Source organism: Anolis carolinensis, unplaced genomic scaffold (genome assembly GCF_035594765.1).
Source record: "Anolis carolinensis isolate JA03-04 unplaced genomic scaffold, rAnoCar3.1.pri scaffold_12, whole genome shotgun sequence".
NCBI lineage: Eukaryota > Metazoa > Chordata > Lepidosauria > Squamata > Dactyloidae > Anolis > Anolis carolinensis.
In genome coordinates, this window is record NW_026943823.1 from 17,155,505 (window position 1) to 17,183,428 (window position 27,924).

General features: G+C 40.0%; 1 protein-coding gene across 5 annotated transcripts in view; it reads left to right on the forward strand.

Moving 5' to 3' along the window:
• The window catches only part of dock11 (dedicator of cytokinesis 11), a 132,599-nt gene that overhangs the window by 59,962 nt on the left and 44,713 nt on the right, over positions 1-27,924 (forward strand). For 3 of the 5 annotated variants that reach the window (XM_062963910.1, XM_062963914.1, XM_062963911.1), the window contains exons 22-38: positions 1,642-1,728; positions 2,419-2,508; positions 4,550-4,668; positions 5,850-5,919; positions 6,612-6,737; positions 6,858-6,929; positions 9,651-9,797; positions 12,524-12,607; positions 14,152-14,263; positions 16,390-16,428; positions 17,294-17,472; positions 18,911-19,027; positions 21,994-22,069; positions 24,133-24,236; positions 24,743-24,854; positions 26,957-27,023; positions 27,795-27,842. In XM_062963910.1, coding sequence (XP_062819980.1) covers positions 1,642-1,728; positions 2,419-2,508; positions 4,550-4,668; positions 5,850-5,919; positions 6,612-6,737; positions 6,858-6,929; positions 9,651-9,797; positions 12,524-12,607; positions 14,152-14,263; positions 16,390-16,428; positions 17,294-17,472; positions 18,911-19,027; positions 21,994-22,069; positions 24,133-24,236; positions 24,743-24,854; positions 26,957-27,023; positions 27,795-27,842 — 1,649 coding nt within the window. The remainder of the gene's footprint in view (positions 1-1,641; positions 1,729-2,418; positions 2,509-4,549; positions 4,669-5,849; positions 5,920-6,611; positions 6,738-6,857; positions 6,930-9,650; positions 9,798-12,523; positions 12,608-14,151; positions 14,264-16,389; positions 16,429-17,293; positions 17,473-18,910; positions 19,028-21,993; positions 22,070-24,132; positions 24,237-24,742; positions 24,855-26,956; positions 27,024-27,794; positions 27,843-27,924) is intronic. The other 2 variants (XM_062963912.1, XM_062963913.1) reach the window with 1 other exon arrangement.

A 27,924-nucleotide genomic window follows, 5' to 3' on the forward strand; every position in this document is an offset into this window, starting at 1 on the left:
CTCGAGTATAAGCCTAGCTTTTCAGTCCTTTTTTAAGACAAAAAAAGACCCTCTCGGGTGAGGGTCCTGGTTGGCTTATATTTGGGTCAGCTTATACTTGAGAATATATGGTACATTTATTATTTTTCTCTACTATTATTGGTATTAGTACATTTATTATTTTTCGCTATTATTACATGTATTTTACTCTATTTTTATTATTATTAATAATACATTTATTATTTCACTCTGATCTTATTATTATTAGTATTATTATTATTATTATTAGAGTTTCACTTATCCAACGTAAACGGACCGGCAGAACATTGGATAAGCGAATATGTTATGTAATTATGTAAGATTAATGTTATGTAATTACTGTATTTATGAATTTTGCACCAAAATATCACAATACAGTAGAGTCTCACTTATCCAAGCCTCGCTTATCCAAGTTTCTGGATTATCCAAGCCATTTTTGTAGTCAATGTTTTCAATATACAGTAGAGTCTCACTTATCCAACACTCACTTATCCAACATTCTGGATTATCCAATGCATTTTTGTATCCAATGTTGTATCCAATGTTTTCAATACATCGTGATATTTTGGTGCTAAATTCGTAAATACAGTAATTACTACATAGCATTACTTCATATTGAACTACTTTTTCTGCCAAATGTGTTGTCTAACATGATGTTTGGGTGCTTAATTTGTAAAATCATAACCTAATTTGGTGTTTAATAGGCTTTTCCTTAATCTCTCCTTATTATCCAACATATTCGCTTATCCAACGTTCTGCCGGCCCGTTTATGTTGGATAAGCGAGACTCTACTGTATATTGAAAACACTGACTACAAAAATGCGTTGGATAATCCAGAATGTTGGATAAGCGGGTGTTGGATAAGTGAGACTCTACTGTACTTGTATTATTTTCCTGTATTTATTATTATTATTATTACATGTATTATTTTACTCTATTATTATTAAAAGGATACATAAGCACATTTACATTGAAGAAGATGAGAAGAATGATTCGATCAGAGTTGGACAGTCTTATCTTAAATTAGAGCTTTATGTAAATATTCAAAAACATTTAACCTACTGATGCCTCAATTAATGTAATTTTATTGGTATCTATTTCTATTTCTGAAATTTAGCACCCTCGGCTTATACTGGAGTCAATGTTTTCCCAGTTTTTTGTGGTAAAATTAGGTGCCTCGGCTTATATTTGTGTCGGCTTATACTCAAGTATATACGGCAATAAATAAATGGTGGTGATGATTAATGTATTTATTACTTATTATTATCGTTATTATCGTTGTTGTTGTTATTATTATTATTATTATTATTATTATTATTATTATTATTAAGCTCAGATATTCTTAACTCAGGGTCCATAATGGCCTTTAGGAAGTCCATTAACTGGTTTCCAGTATCCACTTTTTGCAACTGAAATCCATAATTAAGTCTGTTTTTCTGAAACTGCCGATTATGGGTCAGTTTGTACCCATCACCAATTCCTTGGGAATCTTCTCTCGTTCTTCCTTTTGTGCATGGGAATCTCTGGTGTCAACCACGTTGCTTAAGACACTTTCCACCTTGGAATGGGCGACCTTTGCTTTGTGAGGTTGAAAATGGCTTTCTTTCTGATCTTTTTTGGCAGCAATCCAGTGCTGACATCAAGTGGGTCGATGGGGCAAAGCCTCTCTTCAAAGTCAAGCTCCACATGGAGTCCACCATTTACACCCAGGTGAGAAGAACCCGGGGTGAACTTCTCAAACAAATGCTGAACTTCTCAAATACTAAAAGGCAGACTGCCTTAGATAATACAGAACCTTGGATAAGTGAAGCTTGGATAAGTGAGACTCTACTGTACTAGAGGTCTTACCTTGTGAGGAGCTCTCCAAAGTGCTGAATCTAGTTTGAGGTGAAGGTTCAGCACCTTGGATAGCTCCTTTAAAGGATCTATGGGCAAAATATGGACTGAACCCCTTAAATTTTCTATGGCTGGATCTACACGACTATATAATCCAGATTATCTATCTGGATTATCTGATTTGATAATCTGGATTATATAGCAGTGCGGATCCAGCCTGGATGACATAAGTCTACACTGCCATGTAATCCAGTTCAAGGTAGATAATCTGGGTTTTATATGGTAGTGTAGATGGGGCTTATGTTCTGCTTATGAAGCCCTTCCCCAAGATATTAGGCTCCTGGGGGCCGTTTTTAATCAAAAAGCACACACAAAAGGGGTTGAAATTGGCTAAAATGGTCACTTCATACTTAATAATTCAGGCTAAAACCTGGAATGGATCCAGTGCCCCACTGACATGGAAGCCATGTCAATGGGGCCGGATATGTAGAGCTTTGGAAACACCAACGGAGTGGATTATTAACCACATGAAGGTCTCATCCATTGAGTTTCTGTTCCTTTCAGGATCTCCATGTCCATAACTTCTTCCAATATTGCCAGATGATCCAAGCAGGTGCCAAAGAAGTCCCAGGGGAACTTGTCAAATATTTAAAGGTGAGAAACAATAATTTTGGGACACATTATTATTATTATTATTATTATTATTATTATTATTATTATTGACACAACGACATTGTATGACACAGCAAACGAGAGATATGCTGGATTTCGTATCACAAAATCACAAGTCGAACACTTCCCAAGCGTTTAGGACTGTGTGATGTATTTTTGGATGATGCGCGCAGATCCCAGGTGGCCTTTTGCAGTTGGCAGATCGTAATTTTGTCAGTGTCTATTGTTTCCAAATGCCGGCTGAGATCTTTTGGCACGGCACTCAATGTGCCCATCACCACTGGGACCACCTGTACTGGTTTCTGCCAGAGTCTTTGAAGTTCAATCTTGAGGTCCTGATAGCGGCTTAGTTTTTCCTTTTGTTTTTCGTCAATGCGACTGTCACCTGGGATGGCAACATCAATGATCCAAACCTTTTTCTTTTCCACAACTGTGATGTCTGGTGTGTTGTGTTCCAGAACTTTGTCATTCGGAAGTCCCACAGTATCTTTGCATGCTCATTTTCCAATACTTTTGCAGGTTTGTGATCCCACCAGTTCTTTTCTGCTGGGAGGTGGTACTTGAGGCATAAGTTCCAGTGAATCATTTGGGCCACATAGTTGTGCCTCTGTTTGTAGTCTGTCTGTGCGATTTTCTTACAGCAGCTGAGGAGATGATCAATGGTTTCGTCAGCTTCCTTGCACAGTCTGCATTTTGGGTCATCAGCTGATTTTTCGATCTTGGCCTGAATTGCCTTTGTCCTAATGTCTTGCTCCTGGGCTGCAAGGATCAGGCCTTCTGTCTCCTTCTTCAGGGTCCCATTCGTGAGCCAGAGCCAGGTCTTCTCCTTATCAGCTTTTCCTTCAATTTTGTCAAGGAACTTTCCATGCAATGTTTTGTTGTGCCAGCTGTCAGCTCTAGTTTGTAGTGCAGTTTTCTTGTACTGGTTTTTTGTCTGCTGTGCTTTGAGGAGTTTCTGATATTTGACTTCAATCAAAGCAGGTTCTTCACTTTGCTTTACATATTCTGCCAGGGCATGTTCTTCTTCTTTGACTGCTTGTTTTACTTGGATGATGATGATGATGATGATGATGATGATGATGATTACCTGCATCTCCTTGCAGCTTTATAGACGACCTAAAAGGAATGCATTTGCCATTGGCGACTGCTTATGATACCTTAGGATTTAGACATTCTTCATCTGCTCTACGTTCAAGGTTTCTAATACTTTAAGGAGCAATTTCTATTATCCCAGTGATGCTAATACTGTCAATATGAACTGCAACATTTATAAGGTCATAGGTCTATTTTAAGCCATCATAAATCCTGATCCTAGTATATAAAAGTATAAAATAACACATTCTTATGGAGCTAGGGGTCCCTGGTGGCACAGTGTGTTAAAGCGCTGAGCTGCTGAACTTGCGGACTAAAAGGTCCCAAGTTCAAATCAAATCCCAGGAGCGGAATGAATACCCCCTGTTAGCCTCAGCTCCTGCCAACCTAGCAGTTCGAAAACATGCAAATGTGAGTAGATTAATAGGTACCGCTCCAGCGGGAAGGTAACAGTGCTCCATGCAGTCATGCTGGCCACATGACCTTAGAGGTGTCTATGGACAACGCCGGCTCTTCGGCTTAGAAATGGAGATGAGCACCAACCCCCAGGGGAAACCTTTACCTTTACTATGGAGCTAAAACTGAACGATCTTCAGAACATTGAATGATCTATCTCCAGTGCTTCTCTAGGACTCTAAATGTTTTTGAAGTGGTAGAACTGCAAGTTTCGATCTATGTTCTGTATATTGCAATCTCATAATATTGCAATCTCATATACTGCAGAAATATATTTTAGAAGAACAAAAGGTTACCGTAAAACAAAATTAATGTGTTCTTATATATCCAACTTGGAAAGTTTAGGATGGTTGGGATGAAGCAGTATTCACTCAATATATCCTCTGAGGTTTTTGGAGGATAGAGGTTAGATATCCCTTTTTCGTCTCATTCACGTCACGCTCCACATGGGTTATGTTGTCCCTGTCTGTTCCAGTGCTTGCATGCCATGGAGATCCAGGTCATGGTCCAGTTTTTGCCGGTGATCCTCACCCAGCTCTTCCGAGTCCTCACCCACCAGACCCAAGAGGAAGACATTGCCGTCAACTGCACCATGTATGTGGGTTTTGGGGCTGATCTAGTGCCTTTCTTAATTATTAGTTACTAGCGTAGGTACCCAGCGATGCCCATATTAGGGAATTTGTAATAAAAAATATTAGAAGTTATTTATTTATTATTTATTATTTACAGTATTTATATTCCGCCCTTCTCACCCTGAAGGGGACTCAGGGCGGATTACAATGAACACATATATGGCAAACATTCAATGCCAACAGACAAACAACATACAGTAGACAGACTCAGAGGCATTTTTAACATTTTTCCAGCTTCACGATTCCGGCCACAGGGGGAGCTGTTGCTTCACCGTCCAGTAGTGGCTGTACTTCCTCATTCCTTTCCTCGTGTTTTGCTGGCAGTTTTATGGTGTTGTAAATTAGTTAAATTAGCCTCCCGCATAAAGCGTCCCTAAATTTCCCTACTTGACAGATGCAACTGTCTTTCGGGGCTGCATAGGTCAACAGCAAGCCGGGGCTATTAATGGTCGGAGGCTTAACCCGACCCGGGCTTCGAACTCATGACCTCTCGGTCAGTAGTGATTTATTGCAACTGGTTACTAGCCAGCTGCGCCACAGCCCGGTTGTCACTTGGTTGGGCTTTATGGGATGTTATGAATGGTTCAATTTGAAAAAAAAATAAGGATGTGGGTAAACTACAACTCCCATCATCCTCCATCATTGCCTCCAAACCTTGCCAGTATTTAAGGTTGGTCATGTTGGGTCTGTGTGCCAGGTTTGGTCCTGATCCGTCACCAGAGGGGTTAATAGTACTCTCTGGATGTGGGTGAACTACAACTCCCAACATCCAGGGTCAACGTTCCCCAAACGCCACCAGTGTTTAAAGTTGGGGATGTTGGGATTGTTTGCCAAGTTTGATCCAGATTAATCATCGGTTGTGTTCAGAGTTCTCTTTCATTGTGGATGTACTACAACTCCCAACATTCAGGGTTAATCCTCTTTCCCACAAACACTGTCAGTGTTTAAAGTTGGGAATATTGGGATTGTTTGCCAAGTTTGGCCCAGATTAATCTATAGGGCTTTTCTTAGGAGATTATTATTGAAGATATAATATTAAGAACTATCTAAATACAATCTCTGTATAGGGCTCTTCTTACAAGGTGATTATTGAAGATACAATAATGAAAGAATGCAATATATCCCACTTTTCTTGCTTCCCAGGGTGATCCTGCACATTGTTTCCAGATGCCACGAAGAAGGCCTGGACCACGACTTGCGGTCATTCATCAAGGTGAGTAGGGCCACGGTTGTGCAATGGGCTAAACCCTTGTGCCAGCTGAACTGCTGACCTGAAGGTTGGCAGTTCGAATCCGCGACACGGGGTGAGCTCCTATCTGTCAGCCCTAGCTTACCTTATGGGGACATGAGAAAAGCCTCCCATCAGGATGGTAACCCATCCCCTGGGCAACATCTCTGTAGACAGCCAATTCTTTCACACCAGAAGCGGCTTCAATTTGCTTCTGACACAATAAAAAAAAAATTAAGGTGAGTGGAGAAGGTGGGGATCCCATTGGAAATCCTTTTCTTTCTATCCAAAAAAGACCCCCTATTTACCATTATTACACCGCACTTTATTGCCCATTTTAACTGTGAAATTACCTGTCTCCATTTAGTATTCTCTGCACTTTGCTCGGGATCTATGAATTTAGTCCCCTGATTTTAATATTGCATGATTTATGCTTTTTAATGATTGTTTTATTGATGCTGATGTTTTTATCGGGTTAATTGTGTCATGGCTTTTTTTATTGTTGTATTGGGCATGGCCCCATGTGAGCCGCCCCGAGTCCCTTCGGGGAGATGGGGCGGGGTATAAAAATAATTAAATTATTATTATTATTATTATTATTATTATTATTATTATTATTATTATTCACCTGTCTATGGATGATGGGATATGTGTCTACCTCCTTCTTTATTTCGCAGTATTGCTTTCGACCGGAGAAGCCCTCGGCGCCCCAAAACAAGACGACCCACGAGATCTTGTCTGTTACGATGGGCCTGATCCTCAAGCAGTCGGCAGATTTCTTGGCCATCAATAAGATGCTGAAGGTCAGACAGAACAAGGAGAGGGTTATTTTCCATCATAAGATCAATCCAAATAGGGCTGCATGAAAAGTTTGCAAAACTCCGTTTTGGCTCATGACTTGTCTTTCTGCCGGTCTCTTCCAGTATTCCTGGTTTTTCTTCGAAGCGCTGGCCAAGTCCATGGCCATGTACCTCCTGGAAGAGAACAAGATCAAGGTAAAGGAGAGAAGTGCTGCAAAAGCACAAGCTTTGTCCCTGTGTGAGCTCTGTGATTTGTTTTTTTAAAGAAATAATATTTATTAGAATTTTCCAAAAACAAAACATTTTACATAAAATAGAGAGGAGAGGAAGGGAAGAGAGAAGAAAGAATAATAATACAGTAGAGTCTCGCTTATCCAACATAAACGGGCCAGCAGAACGTTGGATAAGCGAATATGTTGGATAATAAGGAGGGAATAAGGAAAAGCCTATTAAACATCAAATTAGGTTGTGATTTTACAAATTAAGCACCAAAACATCATGTTATACAACAAATTTGACAGAAAAAGTAGTTCAATACGCAGTAATGTTATGTAGTAATTACTGTATTTACGAATTTAGCACCAAAATATCACAATGTATTGAAAACATTGATTACAAAAATGCGTTGGATAATCCAGAACGTAGGATAAGCGAGTGTTGGATAAGTGAGACTCTACTGTAATAATAATATAACAGGAAAAAGGGATAGGGAATGGATAAGTGAGGTTTTGAATAAGATTTAGGAAGTGGAGGGAAGGATCATTAAAAAGGAAAAAAAAGTTTTTTGTCTTCCATCCTTATTCTCATGGGATTTTTAGTTTTGTTAGTTCTTGATTAGTATAATAATAATAATAACTTTATTTTTATACCCCGCCCCATCTCCCCGAAGGGACTCGGGGCGGCTTACATGGGGCCTAGCCCGATAAAACAATCAATATCAGTAACACGACTATAAAACAATTATACCAGTAAAACATCAATAGCAATATAACAATCGTTAAAATCCGCAAGAAGTATACGAAAAACATACAATATTAAAACAGGAGACTAATTCATAAAATCCAGAACAGAATGTGCTGGTAGAAATGGACAATAAAGTGCAAAATAGCATTGGCAACATTGGCAGCATTGGTATAGTCCTGGTTGTTTTCTTTATTGCCTTTCTATCTCTTCGATTCCAAAAATTATTCCTTTCTCCTTATTCGTATATTCTCTATAAAGAGTCCGGTCTGTTTTCTTAATTGGCTTCCCTCTTTGTATCTTTAATAAAAAAGTTAATTCATCCATATCCCGAATCTCTTCCATTTTTTCCATTGATCTTTCGTTGGAGTATCACGTGATTTCCATTGTTTCGCGTAAACAATCCTTGCTCCCGTATTTATATAAGTAAACAGTTTGTTCTCTGTGATTTGTGTTGATGCTTTTGAGTCTCCTTTAATAATAACATTATGTAAAAAAAATTGAAAAATTCTCTGTTCCTGGTTTGAAAGTGCTATTTCCTGTTTAATTGTGCAGCCCTTACTTTGGAAGTTGCTGTTCTACTCCAGAAGCTTTGTTTTTGTAGCTCCCACAAATTACCATATATACTCGAGTATAAGCCGACCCGAATATAAGCCGAGGCACCTAATTTTACCACAAAAAACTGGGAAAACATTGACTCCAGTATAAGTCGAGAGTGGTAAATTTCAGAAATAAAAATACAGTAGAGTCTCACTTATCCAAGCTAAATGGGCCGGCAGAAGCTTGGATAAGTGAATATCTTGGATAATAAGGAGGGATTAAGGAAAAGCCTATTAAACATCAAATTAAGTTATGATTTTACAAATTATACATCAAAACATCATGTTATACAACAAATTTGACAGAAAAAGTAGTTCAATAGGCAGTAATGCTACATAGTAATTACTGTATTTACGAATTTAGCACCAAAATATCACAATGTATTGAAAACATTGATTACAAAAATGGCTTGGATAATCCAGAAACTTGGATAAGCGAGTGTTGGATAAATGAGACTCTACTGTAGATACCAATAAAATTACATTAATTGAGGCATCAGTAGGCTAAATGTTTTTGAATATTTACATAAGGCTCAAATTTAAGATAAGACTGTCCAACTCTGATTAAATCATTATTCTCATCTTCTTCAATGTCAATGTACTTATGCATCCTTTTAATAATAATAGAGTAAAATAATACATGTAATAATAATAATAATAAATACAGGAAAATAATACAAGTAATAATAAATAGAGTAAAATAATATATGCAATAATAATAATATCAGAGTGAAATAATAAATGTATTATTAATAATAATAAAAATAGAGTAAAATAAATGTAATAGTAGCAACAATAATAGAGAAAAATAATAAATGTAATAATACCAATAATAATAGAGAAAAATAATAAATGTACTGTATATTCTCGAGTATAAGCTGACCCAAATATAAGCCAACCAGGACCCTCACCCGAGTATAAGCCGAGGGGGGCTTTTTCAGTCTTAAAAAAGGGCTGAAAAACTAGGCTTATACTCGAGTATATACAGTATGTTGAATTGGGTTGCTGTGAGTTTTCCGGGCTGTATGGCCATGTCCCAGAAGCATTCTCTCCTGATGTTTTGCCCACATCTATGGTAGGCATCCTCAGAGGTTGTGAGGTCTGTTGGAAAACTAAGCAAGGGAGGTTTATGAGATTTATGTTGAATTGGTTGAGACTCAATGAGGTATTTATTTTAAAAAATTAGAACACAATGTGCTATAGCAGAATGTTCCACAAAAAGAAACTTTTTGTAGTTTAATAAATTTTTCCCATATTTTCATGACAGAACCAATTAGGAAATGATATTTATAACCTAGGAACAAAAATCATGCTACATAGTGTAGTAGTAGTATTAGTAGTAATGGCTCCGCTTCAGCTCCCCAGGGCTCAGCGCTTCCCCGAATCCTACAACCACGCCTTGCATTCGCTTCTCCTCGCCATCATTCCTCATGTCAACATCCGCTACAGCGAAATCCCAGAGGAATCCAGAAACGTCAATTTCAGCTTGGCCAGTTTCCTCAAGGTGGGCAGCTTTTTCCATTGATTTCAGTACCCTTCCTTTGTTTATTTTTTAATCCATTAAAGATGCATCCACACGGTCAAATTTATTATTATTATTATTATTATTATTATTATTATTATTATTATTATTATTATTATTATTTTATTATGACACAGCAAACAAGATAGATATGCTGGATTTCGTATCACAAAATCACAAGTCGAACACTTCCCAAGTGTCTAGGACTGTGTGATGTATTTTCGGATGATGCGCCCAGATCCCAGTAGGGTGGCCTTTTGCAGCTGGCAGATCGTGATTTTGTCCATGTCTATTGTTTCCAAATGCCGGCTGAGATCTTTTGGCACGGCACCCAGTGTGCCCATCACCACCGGGACCACCTGCACTGGTTTCTGCCAGAGGCTTTGCTGTTCAATCTTGAGGTCCTGATAGCGGCTGAGTTTTTCCTGTTGTTTTTCGTCAATGCGACTGTCACCTGGGATGGCGACATCAATGATCCAAACCTTGTTCTTTTCCACAACTGTGATGTCTGGTGTGTTGTGTTCCAGAACTTTGTCAGTCTGGATTCGGAAGTCCCACAGTATCTTTGCGTGCTCATTTTCCAATACTTTTGCAGGTTTGTGATCCCACCAGTTCTTTGCTGCTAGCAGGTGGTACTTGAGGCATAAGTTCCAATGACTCATTTGGGCCACATAGTTGTGCCTCTGTTTGTAGTCTGTCTGTGCAATTTTCTTACAGCAGCTGAGGATATGATCAATGGTTTCGTCGGTTTCCTTGCATAGTCTGCCTTTTGGGTCATCAGCTGATTTTTCGATCTTAGCCTTAATAGCATTTGTTCTGATGGCTTATCTATAATAAATAGTAAATTATTGTTATTATTATTATTATTTACAGCATTTATATTCCGCCCTTCTCACCCCGAAGGGGACTCAGGGCGGATCACATTACACATATAGGCAAACATTCAATGCCTTTTAACATAGAACAAACAAACATAGGCTCCGAGCAGGCCTCGGACTCATGACCTCTTGGTCAGAGTGATTCATTGCAGTGATTCATTGCAGCTGCACTCCAGCCTGTGCCACAGCCCGAGCCCAGTTTGGCATTAATACAATATTCCAATTTATGTAGTTTGCCCTCTTTGACACAGGAGGCTCAAGACCTTGTAAAACTACAAATCCTAGGGTCCTGTAGCCTTAATTCATGGTAGTGTGAGTGGTGCCAAACTGCGCTATATCATGGAAGACTCTGCAGGGAGTTTTAAACTCTTTTTCTTTGTTTAATATGTTTTCAAATTTGTATATATAACTCTTATTTTCTTTTTTTTTATAATATTTTTATTAGTGATTTTATTTTTAAAACAGAAAAAAGGAAGGAGGGAAAAGTAGTGATAGACATAAATATATAGACATGAGATACAATACAATACAACTTCGAAGGAGAGTAACCTTTTTGTAGTAATTGATGTGGAATAGTGATTTTTTTAAAAAAAGACAAAAAGGCCCCCAAAAAAGACAAAAAAATAGTAAGGGAATAAGTAAAAAAAAAAAAAGAAAAAGAAAGAAAGAGAAAAAAGACATACAATAAAAAAAAGAATATACACAGTAGAGTCTCGCTTATCCAACATAAACGGGCCAGCATAACGTTGGATAAGCGAGTATCTTGGATAATAAGGAGAGATTAAGGAAAAGCCTATTAAACATCAAATTAGGTTATGATTTTACAAATTAAGCACCAAAACTTCATGTTATACAACAAATTTGACAGAAAAAGCAGTTCAATACACAGTAATGTTATGTTGTAATTACTTTATTTATGAATTTAGCACCAAAATATCACGATATATTGAAAACACTAGCTGTGCCCGGCCACGTGTTGCTGTGGCTAGGACTTAATTTTTCTTTTCTTTTTGTTGTATGAACGTAGAGGCATGGATGAGAGGTTGTGCTGTCAATTTTCAAGGTTGTGGGGCGTGTAGTTTAGTTGTTTTGTCCGGTGCCGTGATTCCATTACCCTTTTATATATATAGACTACAAAAATGGCTTGGATAAGCGAGGCTTGGATAAGTGAGACTCTACTGTATGTATATATTGACTTCCATCTTTAACACAGTTACTTTAGAAAGTTTTTGATTACCTTATCATTCTTATCTCTCTATCTCTAGTGTCGGTATTTTCTTACAATCTAACTCTTATTTTCATTCTTTATAATTTATTGGCTTTTAAGGTTGTGAGTGACATTGGGTCTGGATCAAAAGACATAACAACAAAAATTTGAGCTCATTAGACAAGCATTGATCTATAAAGGCCACATGTCATATTTTCAGAATTGGATTACAACTTTGGAGACTAGGGCCTCGTCTACATTGCCGTATAATGCAGTTTCATAACAATTTAACTTCATTGAACTGGATCACATGGCAGTGTAAATGGGGCCTGGATTCGAATCCAAACTCAGCCATGGAAACGCACTGGGCGAGTCACACACTCTCAGCTTCAGGGGAAGGCAATGGCAACACAAACCTATCTTAATCATTTGGCCTTAAGATTGCTATAAGTGGGTAATAACTTGAAGGAGCACAACAAGGGATCCAGGAGCTCCTTGCAGGTGAAGATGCCCTATTTTCCATAAAAGGGATTGTACTGTATGCAAGAATGGGATCATGGATCCAGTCAGTCTTTTCCCATGACTTTCCCTATTTAATGTTGGTTTCTTAATGCTTCCTGCAGCGCTGCCTGACCTTCATGGACCGAGGCTTTATCTTCAACTTGATCAACGACTACGTTTCGGGATTCAGCCCCAAAGACCCAAAGGTGAGCCTCCAACTGATGAAGGTTGGGCTTCAGATACAGACTGTTTTAATAGCATAACATGAAGGCATTTCTTTGCCCTTTGAACTCCCTCTTATTTGCTATTCTGAGACTTCTGCGCAACCCCCAAAATTCCAAACGACTGGCCCGATCTAGAGACGAGGCCTCATCGCTTTTGCTTTCAAGGCCACAAGGCTCATTAGTGTTATCAGGCTGGGAGCTGCTCTCCCTTTCTGCTTTTTGCACCTGAAAACCATCATCATTAACAACAACATTTCTTCCCGTGGGAAAGCCTCCCTGCTCCTCATCTCCCACAGCAGGGACGTCCTGCACCTGAATCCCATAATCCCCATCAGAGTAATCTTGAATCTCATCCTGAACCTGAATCCCATTGTGGTGATGTCCCGCCGCTGTCACCAAATGTGGAGATGTGGAGTAGAGGAAACCCTTTTTCTAAATCCCAATGCTGCCACCAATTGTAGAGATGTCAGGCAGAGGGGAATTTATTTCTTCTTTCTTCTTTTCTTATTCACTTAGATGGTAGCGTTACTTAGTTTTGAATATAGGTGACAGAGGCTTGGATATTGGAAGAACAAAAAAAAAGTTTATTTCAGGCACAGAGCTTAGTGGTTACAGTAACTTCTTTATAGGCACTTAGATAATGGTTGCAAAGATATTAACTGATCACTTTGGATCTAACTGGGATTACTTCCCCTTACTACTCAGACTCTACAAATAAACCTAAACAAGTCTCCTAACTTGCTTAATTCAACACCACTAGAGATCTGAGTTTCCCTGGTATCCCTAACCTGGAACCAGTGTCTTCCCTGTGACTAAAAATCACAGACTAAACTGTTTTCTAAAACATTCCCTCCTTTTCTTCCAAACGGCGGTTGGCTCCGCCCTCGTTGCTATGGTACCCTGCCTCAGAATGCTGAGCTGGTTACCCTCCCCCACACACTGGTGACTAATACTTACCCTTTTAAACATAGCCAAACATGACTTTTGAAACGAAATTAAACATGACATCTATAAATCAAAATAAAAACACACTTCTTTACACCCATCATCTTGAAAATGCACCCCAGAATCCTCATCAGAGTCACACAAAGGCTGAGTCACAACACCTTCTTTGGAAGCTTTTAAGTAGAGGCTGGATCGTCATCTGTCAGGGGTGCTTTGAATGCAATTTTCCTGCATCTTGGCAGAATGGGGTTGGACTGGATGGCCTACGAGGTCTCTTCCAACTCTTGGATTCTATGATTCCATTATTATAATTCCCAGGAACATGTCCAAAGTATGACCGGCCTATTGTTTTGGCTTGATTTGCTCTTGGATATATCTATTTGGCAATTCGTGATCTCTGCGGGGCTCTCCTCCAGCAACACACTTTACATGGATTACTTTCCATCAGCTTTCTTCATTGTCCTGCTGTCAACAATACAATGTCGTGGATGACTCAGACTTGATATTTTAATGACATCTTCCATTTGTGGAATCTGTTGCTATCCTTAAACTCGGTGTCTTTCTCCTTCTTTTGCATCCAGTTGTTGGTGGAGTACAAATTTGAATTCCTGCAGACCATTTGCAACCATGAGCATTACATCCCACTCAATTTGCCCATGACCTTTGCCAAACCCAAACTCCAGAGGGTACAAGGTAGGTTCCTGGATGCTTTTATTAACAATATCTTGTTCTAACACTTTTGGAAGAATTACCAAACCTACCAGACCGATGTATCAGCTCCTAGATAACCAAATATAAATGCTAAAGAAACCTTAAAGTTATGTGGCTAGTATCATAAGAAGCATCATAAATTGCATTGATTTTAGTGGATCTATTCTGGGGTTGACAATAGGTTCCAATTCTTATTATTCTTATTATTTACACACCGGTGCTATTATTATTATTATTATTACCATCATCTTGCTTTAAAAGAGATCCAAAGTGTTGGACAAGAAGGACCGTTCCTTGCTCAAAATCTGAGAAAATACTTAGGTTGTTGTTGTTGTTGTTATGTTTATTTGTACCTCCTTTTTCTCTTACATTAAAAGCACTTCAGTATGCTTTTAATGTTGGTGTAATTTTTTGTTATCCAACTACACAGTTAGCGAAATAATATAATGTATTGCATAAGAAGTTATTGTATGCCTCCTTGCGCGATGTTTGAGAGAGTTGTTATAGCACTTCCTATGCCAGCGAAATCACCAAGAAGGTGTTGAGTTTTGTGTACATATATGTCATACACACACACACATATATATAGTATGTACTGTATATACTCGAGTATAAGCCGACCCAAATATAAGCCGAGGCACCTAATTTTACCACAAAATAACTGGGAAAACATTGACTCAAGTATAAGCCGAGAGTGGTAAATTTCACAAGTAAAAATAGATACCAATAAAATTACATTACCGTATATACTCTAGTATAAGCCAACCCAAATATAAGCTGAGGCACTTAATTTTACCACAAAAAAACTGGGAAAACATTGACTCAAGTATAAGCCGAGAGTGGTAAATTTCAGAAATAAAAATAGATACAATAAAATTACATTACCATATATACTCGAGTATAAGCCAACCCAAATATAAGCTGAGGCACTTAATTTTACCACAAAAAACTGAGAAAACATTTACTCAAGTATAAGCCGAGAGTGGTAAATTTCGGAAATAAAAATAGATACCAATAAATTACATTAATTGAGGCATCAGTAGGTTAAATGTTTTTGAATACTTACATAAAACTCAAATTTAAGATATGACTGTCCAACTCTGATTAAATCATTATTTTCATCTTCTTCAATGTCAATGTGCTTATTTATCCTTTTAATAATAATAGAGTAAAATAATACATGTAATAATAAGAATAAATAAATAATACATGTAATTATAAATAGAGTAAAGTAATAAATGTAATAATAATAAGATCAGAGTAAAATAATACATGTATTAATAATAATAAAAAATAGAGTAAAATAAATGTAATAGTAGCAACAATAATAGAGAAAAATATTAAATGTAATAATACCAATAATAATCTCCTGACACGGAAAAAAAACCCCCAATAATAATAAATGTACCATATATTCTCGAGTATAAGCTGACCCAAATATAAGCCAACCAGGACCCTCACCTGAGTATAAGCCAATGGGGGCTTTTTCAGTCTTAAAAAAGTGCTGAAAAACTAGATTTATACTCGAGTATATACAGTAATGTATTGCATAAGAAGTTATTGTATGCCTCCTTGCGCGATGTTTGAGAGAGTTGTTATAGCACTTCCTATGCCAGCGAAATCACCAAGAAGGTGTTGAGTTTTGTGTACATACAGTAGAGTCTCGCTTATCCAAGCTAAATGGGCCGGCAGAAGCTTGGATAAGCGAATATCTTGGATAATAAGGAGAGATTAAGGAAAAGCCTATTAAACATCAAACTAGGTTATGATTTTACAAATTAAGCACCAAAACATTATGTTATACAACAAATTTGACAGAAAAAGTAGTTCAATATGCAGTACTGCTATGTAGTAATTACTGTATTTATGAATTTAGCACCAAAATATCACGATATATTGAAAACATTGACTACAAAAATGGCTTGGATAATCCAGAGGCTTGGATAAGCGAGGCTTGGATAAGTGAGACTCTACTGTATATGTCACACACACACATACACACACGCACATATATATATACAGTATATATGTACACATACATACATACACAGAAAGATAGAGCTGTGTCATTGATTCCTTTTTGTTTCCCTTTTTCGCCCGCTAATTAGATTTCTTTTTCTTGGCTCTGGAACGGTTCACTTCCGTAGGTAGGTCGAGCGTGGGATATTAGTCTCAATTGCAATGTCAAAAATTAGCTTCACCCCCAAATCAAGCGCAACATCAGATTGAATCATTTCTGCACCCAATAAGCTTCCGTTGAATGCATCCTTCCTCCCTCGACAGATCGATTCGTTCGCGGCACCCAATGCCTTTTCCCTTATTAAAACCGTACCAGATTTGCTCCATGGATCGACTAACATCCGCTTTCTGCTTTCGGTGAAAAGACATCCGCAAGCCTTTGCTTTCCATAAGTGGCATCTAGTTGACCGGATGTCCTTTGGGTGCATCTAGACCAGGTGTCGGGGTCGTCGTTTGAAATCCAGAGAATCTCATAAACTCTCTCCCTGACGTTGACAGTTTGGGTCAGCAGATGGTGGTGGAGACTAAGTTGTGGAACTTTCATTGTCATTGACAGCTTGGGCCAGCAAAGGATGTTGGAGACTAAGTTATGGAACTTTCAGGAACAAGGGTGGGGTGATGGTCTTTAAAAGCACTGGGAGTGGGGAAAGTATCAGTAGAGTCTTTCTTTCTGTGGGGATACATACAATACAGCAATTTCCAACCAAACCTATTTGTGAGTGGTCTGGTTTTTGCTAGCAAGATCCTGCAGAGTGATACCAGGCATGGGCAAACTTTGGCCCTCCAGGTGTTTTGGACTTCAACTCCCACAATTCCTAACAGCCTCAGGCCCTTTCCTTTTCCCCCTCAGCCGCTTAAGCGGCTGAGGGGGAAAAGGAAAGGGCCTGAGGCTGGGAAACTTGGGAGCCAGCACCAAGAAGGCCCTGTGATGTCAGAGAAGTTCAAGCAATGGAAATGCCACTTCTGCATTGCATGTGTTTCTTCCTGCTCCAGATGTGAACCTGGAGTCCAGCTTGTCCGAGGAATACTGTCGCCACCACTTCCTGGTGGGCCTGCTCCTGCGGGAAACGTCCTTCGCCCTGCAGGACACCTACGAGGTTCGCTCGCTGGCCATCAGCATCCTGAAGAGCCTCCTGATCAAGCATGCCTTTGACTCCCGGTACCAGCACAAGGTACGGTCAAGTCGGGCAAGCCGGCGTTCACCGCAACCATATTCACTTATCCAAGGTTCTGCCGGTCCGTTTAGCTTGGATAAGTGAGACTCTACTGTAATAGTAATAATCATAATAGAATAAAATAATAAATGTCATAATAATAGTAAATAGAGTAAAATAATGAATGTAATAATAACAATAATTGTTGCACCCCAAGGCAGCGTGAACACTGGAAACTAAACATAGACCAATAATCATATAATATCTTTATTAAAACAAATATAAATTCAGGAATGCATAAGCAGAAAGGATGAGTGGGAAATAGTCCTTTGTGAAAAGGTATGAATAAGTCCAAAAAGATGAAGGAAAATGTCCAATATTATTGTCCAAAGTCCAAAACCGAAACACGCTCAAACTGTTGGGAAGTTTGAGCGGGGAACAACAAGGAAGCAAGGCTGAATAACAAGGTCCTCAGTCACTAGGAGATCGTGGATAACAAAGCAGGAACAAGACAAAGCGAAGATCAAACTTGATTCAGGAACAAGGCGAGGAAGTGAATTTACTCTGATTTAAATCAGGAGTCGCGGCTCGGCTTGGCCGCCAGAAACAGGAGGCTTGGCTTGGTGAAATCAGGGAACTGGAGTTGGTGAAGTGTTCTCAGGAAAATGCTACGTTGACACCGCAAATTGTCTGCAGATCCCAATGAAGGGAGACCAAACTCCCCAAAGGTTCCCAAGGGAATCTTCTTATCCACAATCCCCCTGAGATGCCAAGCGGTTACTCCTTCGAAGCCCTTGCTTTTCTGATCTCTGGCGATGCAAAAACTCCTTTCGGTTGAAGGGCACGTTCTCTGGGGAACTCTGGACATCTGGTTCCGCCAGGGGAGTAACATCTCCAGTATCTCTCCCAATTAAGGAAGCATCTGAACTATCAATAGCTGGCAGCTGGAACTGAAAGGAGCTGGGAGAACTGGGCAAAAGGTCAGAATAAACTTCATCCTGGTCAAAATTCATTTCTGGATCAGGTTCAGAAGCCAAAGGTGGCTGGGGTATGACAATAATAATAAAATAATAAATGTACCGTATATGCTCGAGTATAAGCCGACCCAAATATGAGCCGACCAGGACCCTCACTCAAGTATAAGCTGAGGGGGGCTTTTTCTGCCCTAAAAAAGTGCTGAAATACTCAGCTTATAGTTAGGTATATACAGTAATCAACGATGGGGGATTCTGAGATGGGCAGTCCCAACAACGTCTGGAAACCATCACGTTTTCCTCCCTGAGCCACAAATGCTCAGCTGTGTATATTTCGAAATAAAACTGCTCTTAAGACATCTTTTATCGCTTGTCTAGTTTGGCTCTCGGTTGCCTGCTTTTGACACCTTAGCTGTTGACTCCTCCAATATTTTTTCTTCTCTTTCTTGCTTTCTTTCTTTCTTTCTTTCTTTTTTTGTCAGAACCAACAAGCCAAGATTGCTCAGCTGTATTTGCCTCTGGCCGGACTCCTTTTGGAGAACATCCAGCGCTTGGCTGGACGGGACACGCTGTCCTCTTGCAACGCCATGTCTACTTCGGTGAGTCATCCATCCCAGATATGATGTCACTGTCTTTACTGTTATTATAAGCAATATATATAGCTAGATAGATATAGATACAGTAATTGTGTCTATATCTATCTATTGAGCTAATGGTGCAGCGGAATATGTGTGTATGTGGCAGCTTTCTGATTGGCCGCCACTTCCACAGGCCACTGTGGCCCAAACTTGGCACACTTAACCCACATGACCCACTTTACGGCCTGGTGCCATTTGGGAGATGATGAGCTATGGATGATAGGATTTGAAGTACTTTCAATCGCTTTGCCTCTTACAGACTACTGCAACACACACCAGTGACGGAACTGGACCAAACTTGGCACACAGAACCCACATGACCCACTTTACGGCCTGGTGCCGTTTGGGAGATGATGAGCTATGGATGATAGGATTTGAAGTACTTTCAATCGCTTTGCCTCTTACAGACTACTGCAACACACACCAGTGACGGAACTGGACCAAACTTGGCACACAGAACCCACATGACCCACTTTACGGCCTGGTGCCGTTTGGGAGATGATGAGCTATGGATGATAGGATTTGAAGTACTTTCAATCGCTTTGCCTCTTACAGACTACTGCAACACACACCAGTGACGGAACTGGACCAAACTTGGCACACAGAACCCACATGACCCACTTTACGGCCTGGTGCCGTTTGGGAGATGATGAGCTATGGATGATAGGATTTGAAGTACTTTCAATCGCTTTGCCTCTTACAGACTACTGCAACACACACCAGTGACGAAACTGGACCAAACTTGGCACACAGAACCCACATGACCCACTTTACGGCCTGGTGCCGTTTGGGAGATGATGAGCTATGGATGATAGGATTTGAAGTACTTTCAATCGCTTTGCCTCTTACAGACTACTGCAACACACACCAGTGACGGAACTGGACCAAACTTGGCACACAGAACCCACATGACCCACTTTACGGCCTGGTGCCGTTTGGGAGATGATGAGCTATGGATGATAGGATTTGAAGTACTTTCAATCGCTGTGCCTCTTACAGACTACTGCAACACACACCAGTGACGAAACTGGACCAAGCTTGGCGCACAGAACCCCCATGAACCCCTTTACGTCCTGGGGTAGATTGGTGGAGGATGGATCAAGGGTGATGGGACATGCAGTACCTTCACTCACTTCTTGAGACCACGGTGGCCTAGGGGATAAAAGCCTTGTGACTTGAAGGTTGGGTTGCTGACCTGAAATCTGCCAGGTTCGAATCCCACCTGGGGAGAGCGCGGATGAGCTCCCTCTATCAGCTCCAGCTCCATGCGGGGACATGAGAGAAGCCTTCCACAAGGATGACAAAAACATCAAAAAACATCTGGGCATCCCTTGGGCAACGTCCTTGCAGACGGCCAATTCTCTCACTCCAGAAGCAACTCCGGTTGCTCCTGACACGAAAAAAACCCCACAGCAACTGCCACAAATGACAGAACTGACCCAAACTTGGCACACATATCCCAAATGACATGCTTTACACGTTGTAGCAGTTTGGGGGAGGATGGACCAAGGATGATGGGATTTGCAGTACCTTCATCCAGTTCACCTCCCACTGGCCACTGTGATTCCCATGAATGACAAAACTGTACCAAACTTGATACACAGGTGCAATGTGGCCCCATTTATGTCCTGGTCTGGTTTGGGGGAGAATGGACCATGCTTGATGGGATTTGCAGTACCCTCACCCGATTCACCTCCCACAGACCACTGTGATACCCATGAAAGACGAATTGTACCATACTTGACACACAGGTGCAATGTGACACAATTTATGTTCTGGTGTGGTTTGCAGGAGAATAGACCAAGGATGATGGGATTTCCAGTACCATCATTCAATTCACCTGCCACAGACCACTGTGATGCCCATGAATGACGAAACTGTACCAAACTTGACACACAGGTGCAATGTGGTTCACTTTACATCCTCCTGTGGTTTGAAGGAACAACAGACCAGGGATGATGGGATTGACAGTTCCTTCACTCACTTCCTCAGACCACTGCAACCCACACCAATGACTAATCAAGATCAAACTTGGCACACATACCCCCCATCACCCACTTTATGTCTTTCTGTGGTTTGAGGGATAACAGACAATGGATGATGGGATTTACAGTACCTTCATTCACTTCCTGAGACCACTGCAACCCACACCAATGACTGATCAAGACCAAACTTGGCACATAGAGCCCCCATGACCCATTCTACATCCTGGCAGTGTTTGGAGAGGGATGGACCATGGACGATGGGACTTGCATATGGGAGTTGTAATTCACTCACTGAACCCAACTGACATTGGATTTAGACTAACACAGACAAACAATGCCTTTCTCAAATAACCCGGGCACCGTCGGGTCCCCAAGCTAGTTGTTTATAATAACAGTAAACACTATGACAATTAAAGTTTGAGCTGTGAACTGAGAAGGAGGCATTTGGAGGCATCTCAAATTGGCCTGCGGCAATAGGTTCGTATAGGAATCCGCTCCGGTTTTTAGTCCAAACTTTCAGGGCGCTGAATCCCAATTGGGAGAGGGTTCAGATCCTTTCAAACTGAGACTCCAGCAAATTCGCCATTACGGTAGTATCAGACTCCGTCTGCACTGCTGTTATAATACAAATTGATCTGGATTAAGTGTAGACTCAAATAATCCAGTTCAGTCTTCATTATAGAATTCTGCACTGGCCATACGATTCCATAGCAGTCAACCATGGTAGTTAAAGTGGTGCCAAACTGTGTTAAGTTGACAGTGTAGATGTAACCCTAGACATAATGTGCTATGGATTTCTTTGCATTCCAGACTGACTGCTATTCGATTTACCCAAAAAGGGAGCATCCCCAAATACTAACCAGAGTCACCAACAGGATTCTAGCGCATTACCTCTTCTCCTGCCTTCTCCTCTTCTAAACTCTTTTTCTCTTCCGTCTCCAGGCATCCAGAGAAGAATTCATGTGCAATTTCGCCTCACCGTCTAACAGGTCGAGCCTCCTAGTCGATAAAGACTCACGTAAGCATTCAGACCCTCATAAGTGTGTTCCATCTCTAAATAAATAGGGCAATTTGGACTAAATTATACAATCAGTGTTGTAGACCTGTACAATGCCATTTGGACTGCATTATATGGTCATTGTTGTAAACACATACAATGCCATTCAGATTGCATTATAGAGCCAGTGTTGTAAACACATACAATGCCATTTGGACTGCAATATATGGTCAGTTTTGTAAACACATACAATGCCATTCGGATTGCATCATATGGTCAGTGTCGTAGACTCATACAATGCCATTTGGACTGTATTATATAATCAGTGTTGTAGATCCATACAATGCATTTGGATTGCATTATATGGTCAGTGTTGTAAACACATACAATGCCATTTGGACTATGTAGTGTTGTAGACCCATACAATGCCATTTGGACTGCATTATGTAGTGTTGTAGACCCATACAATACCATTTGGACTGCATTATGTAGTGTTGTAGACCCATACAATGCCATTTGGACTGCATTATATGGTCAGTGTTGTAAACACATACAATGCCTTTCAGATTGCATTATAGGGTCAGTATTGTAAACGTATACAATGCCATTTGGACTGCATTATGTAGTGTTGTAGACCCATACAATGCCATTTGGACTGCATTATGTAGTGTTGTAGACCCATACAATGCCATTTGGACTGCATTATGTAGTGTTGTAGACCCATACAATGCCATTTGGACTGCATTATGTAGTGTTGTAGACCCATACAATGCCATTTGGACTGCATTATATGGTCAGTGTTGTAAACACATACAATGCCATTCAGATTGCATTATAGGATCAGTGTTGTAAACGCATACAATGCCATTTGGACTGCATTATATGGTCAGTTTTGTAAACACATACAATGCCATTTGGTCTGCATTCTGTAATGTAGACCCATACAATGCCATTCGGATTGCATCATATGGTCAGTGTCATAGACTCATACAATGCCATTTGGACTGTATTATATAATCAGTGTTGTAGATCCATACAATGCATTTGGATTGCATTATATGGTCAGTGTTGTAAACATATACAATGCCGTTCAGACTGCATTATATGATCAGTGTTGTCAGTCAGTTTGGGAGGAAGGACCAATTTGGGTCCTAGGGAGGGATAGTGAGAATTAGATTTGTAGTGGTTTCAACTATTAATTTTAAATACAGTAGTTTCAATATGCAATCCCATTGTAATCTTTATCTGTTTTGAAACGAAATCTATTTATTTTTCATGTTAGCTGCTTTGGGTTTCTTTTTAGAAAGGCAGAAATAATAATAATAATAATAATAATAATAATAATAATAATAATAATAATATCTCCTCCAATTCATATCACCAGTAGTTGGACTTATATAGCATTTGGGCCTCACTTGGTGGAGTCTCCATCTCTGGAGGTTTGTAAGCAGTCTGGATGGCCATCTGTCGGGAGGGCTTTGGTTGTGTCTTCCTTTATGGCTGAACTGGATGGCCCTTGGGGTTCCCTTCCAACTCTAGGATTCAGAATTGAGTGTAGTCTTCTTCTCTGGAGGCTTTTAAACACAAGCTAGATGGCCATCTGTCAGGAAAGCTTTGGTTGTGCCTTCCTTTATGGCAGAAGGAGGTTGAGGTGAATGGCCTTTGGGGTTCTCTTCCAACTTGAAGCTTCTGTGATACTTGAAAAATGGTGATCAAAATGACCATCCTTATTAAATGGCTATACGGCTATGCAAAGTCAATTGCAACATTGGTTAAAGACATAAATACTGGATATTCCATACAAAACAGAACTCCTGCAAACCTAGTTTTTATTTATTTATTTATTTATTTATTTACAGTATTTATATTCCGCCCTTCTCACCCCGAAGGGGACTCAGGGCGGATCACATTGTACACATAGAAGGCAAACATTCAATGCCATAACATAGAACAGAGACAGACGCAGACACGGTCTGGCCTCGAGCTCATGACCTCTTGGTCAGAGTGATTTGTTGCAGCTGGCTGCTAACCAGCCTGCGCCACCGCCCGGCCTTTATCCCTTCTTCTCTCTGATTTTATTCCAGTGTATGGTGGCTCCCTTCAGAACGGCCTCAGCCTCAAGAGGGACGACTCCAAGGGGTCTCTCAACTCCGACGGAGGGGCCTCTTCTCCGGATCAAAGCGAAAACGTAAGCCTCTTTTCCATCTCAAGAGCATTCAGATCATCGGTCCTGTTGCTTTATCCTGCCTGGGCAGAGTTGTTGTTCAAGACGGGATGTGTTGTGTTGCCCACGTGTTCAAAATACAGAACCTCAATTGGGAGGTGGGGTTATAGTTTGGAAACTCCCCAAAATGCCAAGAAGGCTTTGGATGAGCTCCTTCTATCAGCTCCAGCTCCATGTGGGGACATGAGAGAAGCCTCCCACAAGGATGGTAAAAACACCAAAACATCCGGCCATCCCCTGAGTAACGTCCTTGCAGACAGCCAATTCTCTCACACCAGAAGCAACTTGCAGTTTCTCAAGCCGCTAATGACATGAAAAATATTGTTGTTGTTGTTGTTGTTGTTGTTGTTGTTATTGACACAACGACATTGTCTGACACAGCAAACAAGATAGATATGCTGGATTTCGTATCACAAAAATTATTATTATTATTATTATTATTATTATTATTATGGTTTCATTCGATACAGATGCGGAGGAGCTCCACTCGCAACAGCATCTCCCAGTTCGGGCGGCTGGACCCCTATGAGATCCGGAGCCTCCTCGTCTGCTTCCTTTACATCATTAAAATGATTTCGGAAGGTCGGTCGCTTTGGCAGGATCCTATAATATGAGTTGTAATTGTCTCCGCCTCCCCTTCCTTTTTATTCCTGCATAGCACAGGAGTAAGCCAAATGTACGCTATGGGCCATAGGAAGTCTTCAGACTGGTTGTGATTCGAGGAATCCTCTGTCATTAATATTTGAAAAATATTATAGATATGTGGATTTGTATATTTGTATATACAGTGTTCCCTCACTTATCACTGGGGTTAGGTTCCAGGATCACCCGCAGTAAGTGAAAATCCGTGAAGTAGGGACACTGTATTTATTTTAATATTTATACATTATTTTAGTAATTATACACTATTTTAAGTCTTTATCAACCAATTGTGTTTTGATAAATTGCCTCATTCTTCTCCTGTAGCCGCTTGGAATCCTTTTCTCTCCCTTTGGCTTCTCCTTCCTCCCTTCCTTAGGCTGAAAATTGTAAATTTTTATTATTTATAATAGTCTTTTAGAGTTTAGGGGCTGGGCTGTGGTGCAGCTGGTTAGTAACCAGCTGCAATAAATCACTACTGACCAAGAGGTCATGAGTTCGAAGCCCAGGTCGGGGTAAGCCCCCAACCATTAAATAGCCCAGCTTGCTGTTTACCTAAGCAGCCCGAAAGACAGTTGCATCTGTCAACTAGGAAATTTAGGTACGCTTTATGCGGGAAGGCTAATTTAACTAATTTACAACACCATAAAACTGCCAACAGCACAGGAAAAGGAATGAAGAAGTAACAGTGTAGTAGATTCTCACTTATCCAACATAAATGGGCCGGCAGAACGTTGGATAAGTGAATATGTTGGATAATAAGGAGGGATTTTACAAATTAAGCACCAAAACATCATGTTATACAACAAATTTGAGAGAAAAGGTAGTTCAATGCGCAGTAATGCTACATAATAATTACTGTATTTACGAATTTAGCACCAAAATATCACAATGTATTGAAAACATTGACTACAAAAATGTGTTAGATAATCCAGAATGTTGGATAAGTGAGTGTTGGATAAGTGAGACTCTACTGTACTTGTGTCACTAGTGGACAATGAAGCAACAGCTCCCCCTGTGGCCGGAATCGAGAATACCCTAATGAAGCTGGAAATGTTAAATTGCCTCTGTGTGTGTCTATACTGTATGTTGTTTGTCTGATGGCATTGAATTTGTGCCATGTGCATTGTATGTTAATGTGGGATTTGTGTATTGATAGTGTTTAAATGCAATTTGTGTCTTGGTTTGTATTGCATACTGATTGCATCATCCAGAGTGTACTATAGTCTGGAAAGGGTTAATTGCTGAGAAGCTGTGTTGACCTTGATGTGTGGCTGGAACTGGGGAGTGTCCAGACACAAGTGTGTGTGCATTACTGATTGCATCAGTTCTGTTCTGTTCTGCTGTCTGCTGAGAAGTCAAGTCCTGTGTCCATTGTCTGCAAGTCTGTTTGTCTTGTACAGTAAAACTTTGTATATAATTTTACCAACGTCTTTGATGTCTCTTCGTTTCTGCGTTCCACTGATTCCATACAACTACTGCTGCGCTGCGTAATTACTCTGACATTGTAATCCGCCCTGAGTCCCCTGAGAAGGGTGGAATATAAATACAATAAATAAATTTATTGAAAAACCGCAAAAGAGTGAATCCGCGAAAACTGAACCGTGAAGTAGTGAGGGAACACTGTATTCCCAAATGTTCTCTGGGTATTCTTTTTGCCATATTTTGGGTCTCCGTGAGTGATTTTAGGCTTAACAAAAGCCTTCTTTGAAAACAAGAAACGTATAGCTGCAATACCCTTTCCGGCCATTATCGTGGTGGCGCTGTTGAGTCAAACGGATCAAAACCAAACCAAAGGTTGCCGATAAAGTGTTACAAAATGTAAAGTCTTCCATTATTTGGGTAAGGTGGCCCTTTTTCATTAGTGAATTACCTTGGGAAGGTCTTCTTCTCTGCTGGAGGCTCTCAAACAAGAAGTTGGAGGTGCATCTTCTGCTTTGACGGTTAATGAGGTTAGACTAGATTGTCTTTGGGGTCCCGTCGAACTCTGTAATCCTATAATTCCAAGGTGGAAATCAATCAGTATTGTTTCTTTTCAATCTCAGATACCTTGTTAACCTACTGGAACAAAATAGCGCCTCAGGATCTCATGAACGTCCTCGTTCTCTTGGAGTAAGTTTGGTTTTTCTCTTTATTCTCTTTATGGAAAATTGAGATACTCCTAAAAGTTAGAATGCCATTATGAGTTTGTTTTCAAATGAATTTGGAGTTGAAAAACCATTTAATACTAGCTGTGCTCGGCCATGCGTTGCTGTGGCGAAGTATGGTGGTATGGGAAATAAAGTATTGAGGAATTGGTGGTAGTTAAGGTCAAGGGTAAAGGTTTTCCCTGGACATTAAGTTCATTATAAATGGGTTATATAGCTGTGTGGAAGGGCCTTGAGTCTACACTGCCATATAATCCAGTTCGAATCAGAAAATCTGTATCTTATAGGCAGTGTGGAAGAGGCCTAAGTGAGGCCTAACTCTGCCTGTCCCCTGGGCTGAGTGGGTTGCTAGGAGACCAAGTGGGCAGAGCTTAGCCTTCTAACTGGTAGCAATTGGATAAAAACAATTATTCCCCTCTCTCTAATTAGGACTTAATTTTTCTTTTCTTTTTGTTGTATGAACGTAGAGGCATGGATGAGGGGTTGTGCTGCCAAGTTTAGTGTTTCTGGGATGTGTAGTTTTGTTGTTTTGTCCTAGGCCGAAATTTCATTACCCTTTTATATATATAGATAATATAATAATAATATGTTATATACTATAGTAACATAGAATTATATAATATACAGCAAATAAATTTACATATAATAAATATTTATTTGCATCGTAGGTGCTTGCTTGACACTTATGACTGTATGTCAATCTTGTTTTTTTCTCTCTTTCCTTTTCTCACTCCAGAGTCTGTCTCTTTCACTTCAGATACGTGGGCAAGAGAAACATTGCCAGGTATTATTAATCGTCATAAATTAAATAACATATTTATTTATATTCTTCTTGGATCTCTTAAAGCAGTGATGGCCAACCTATG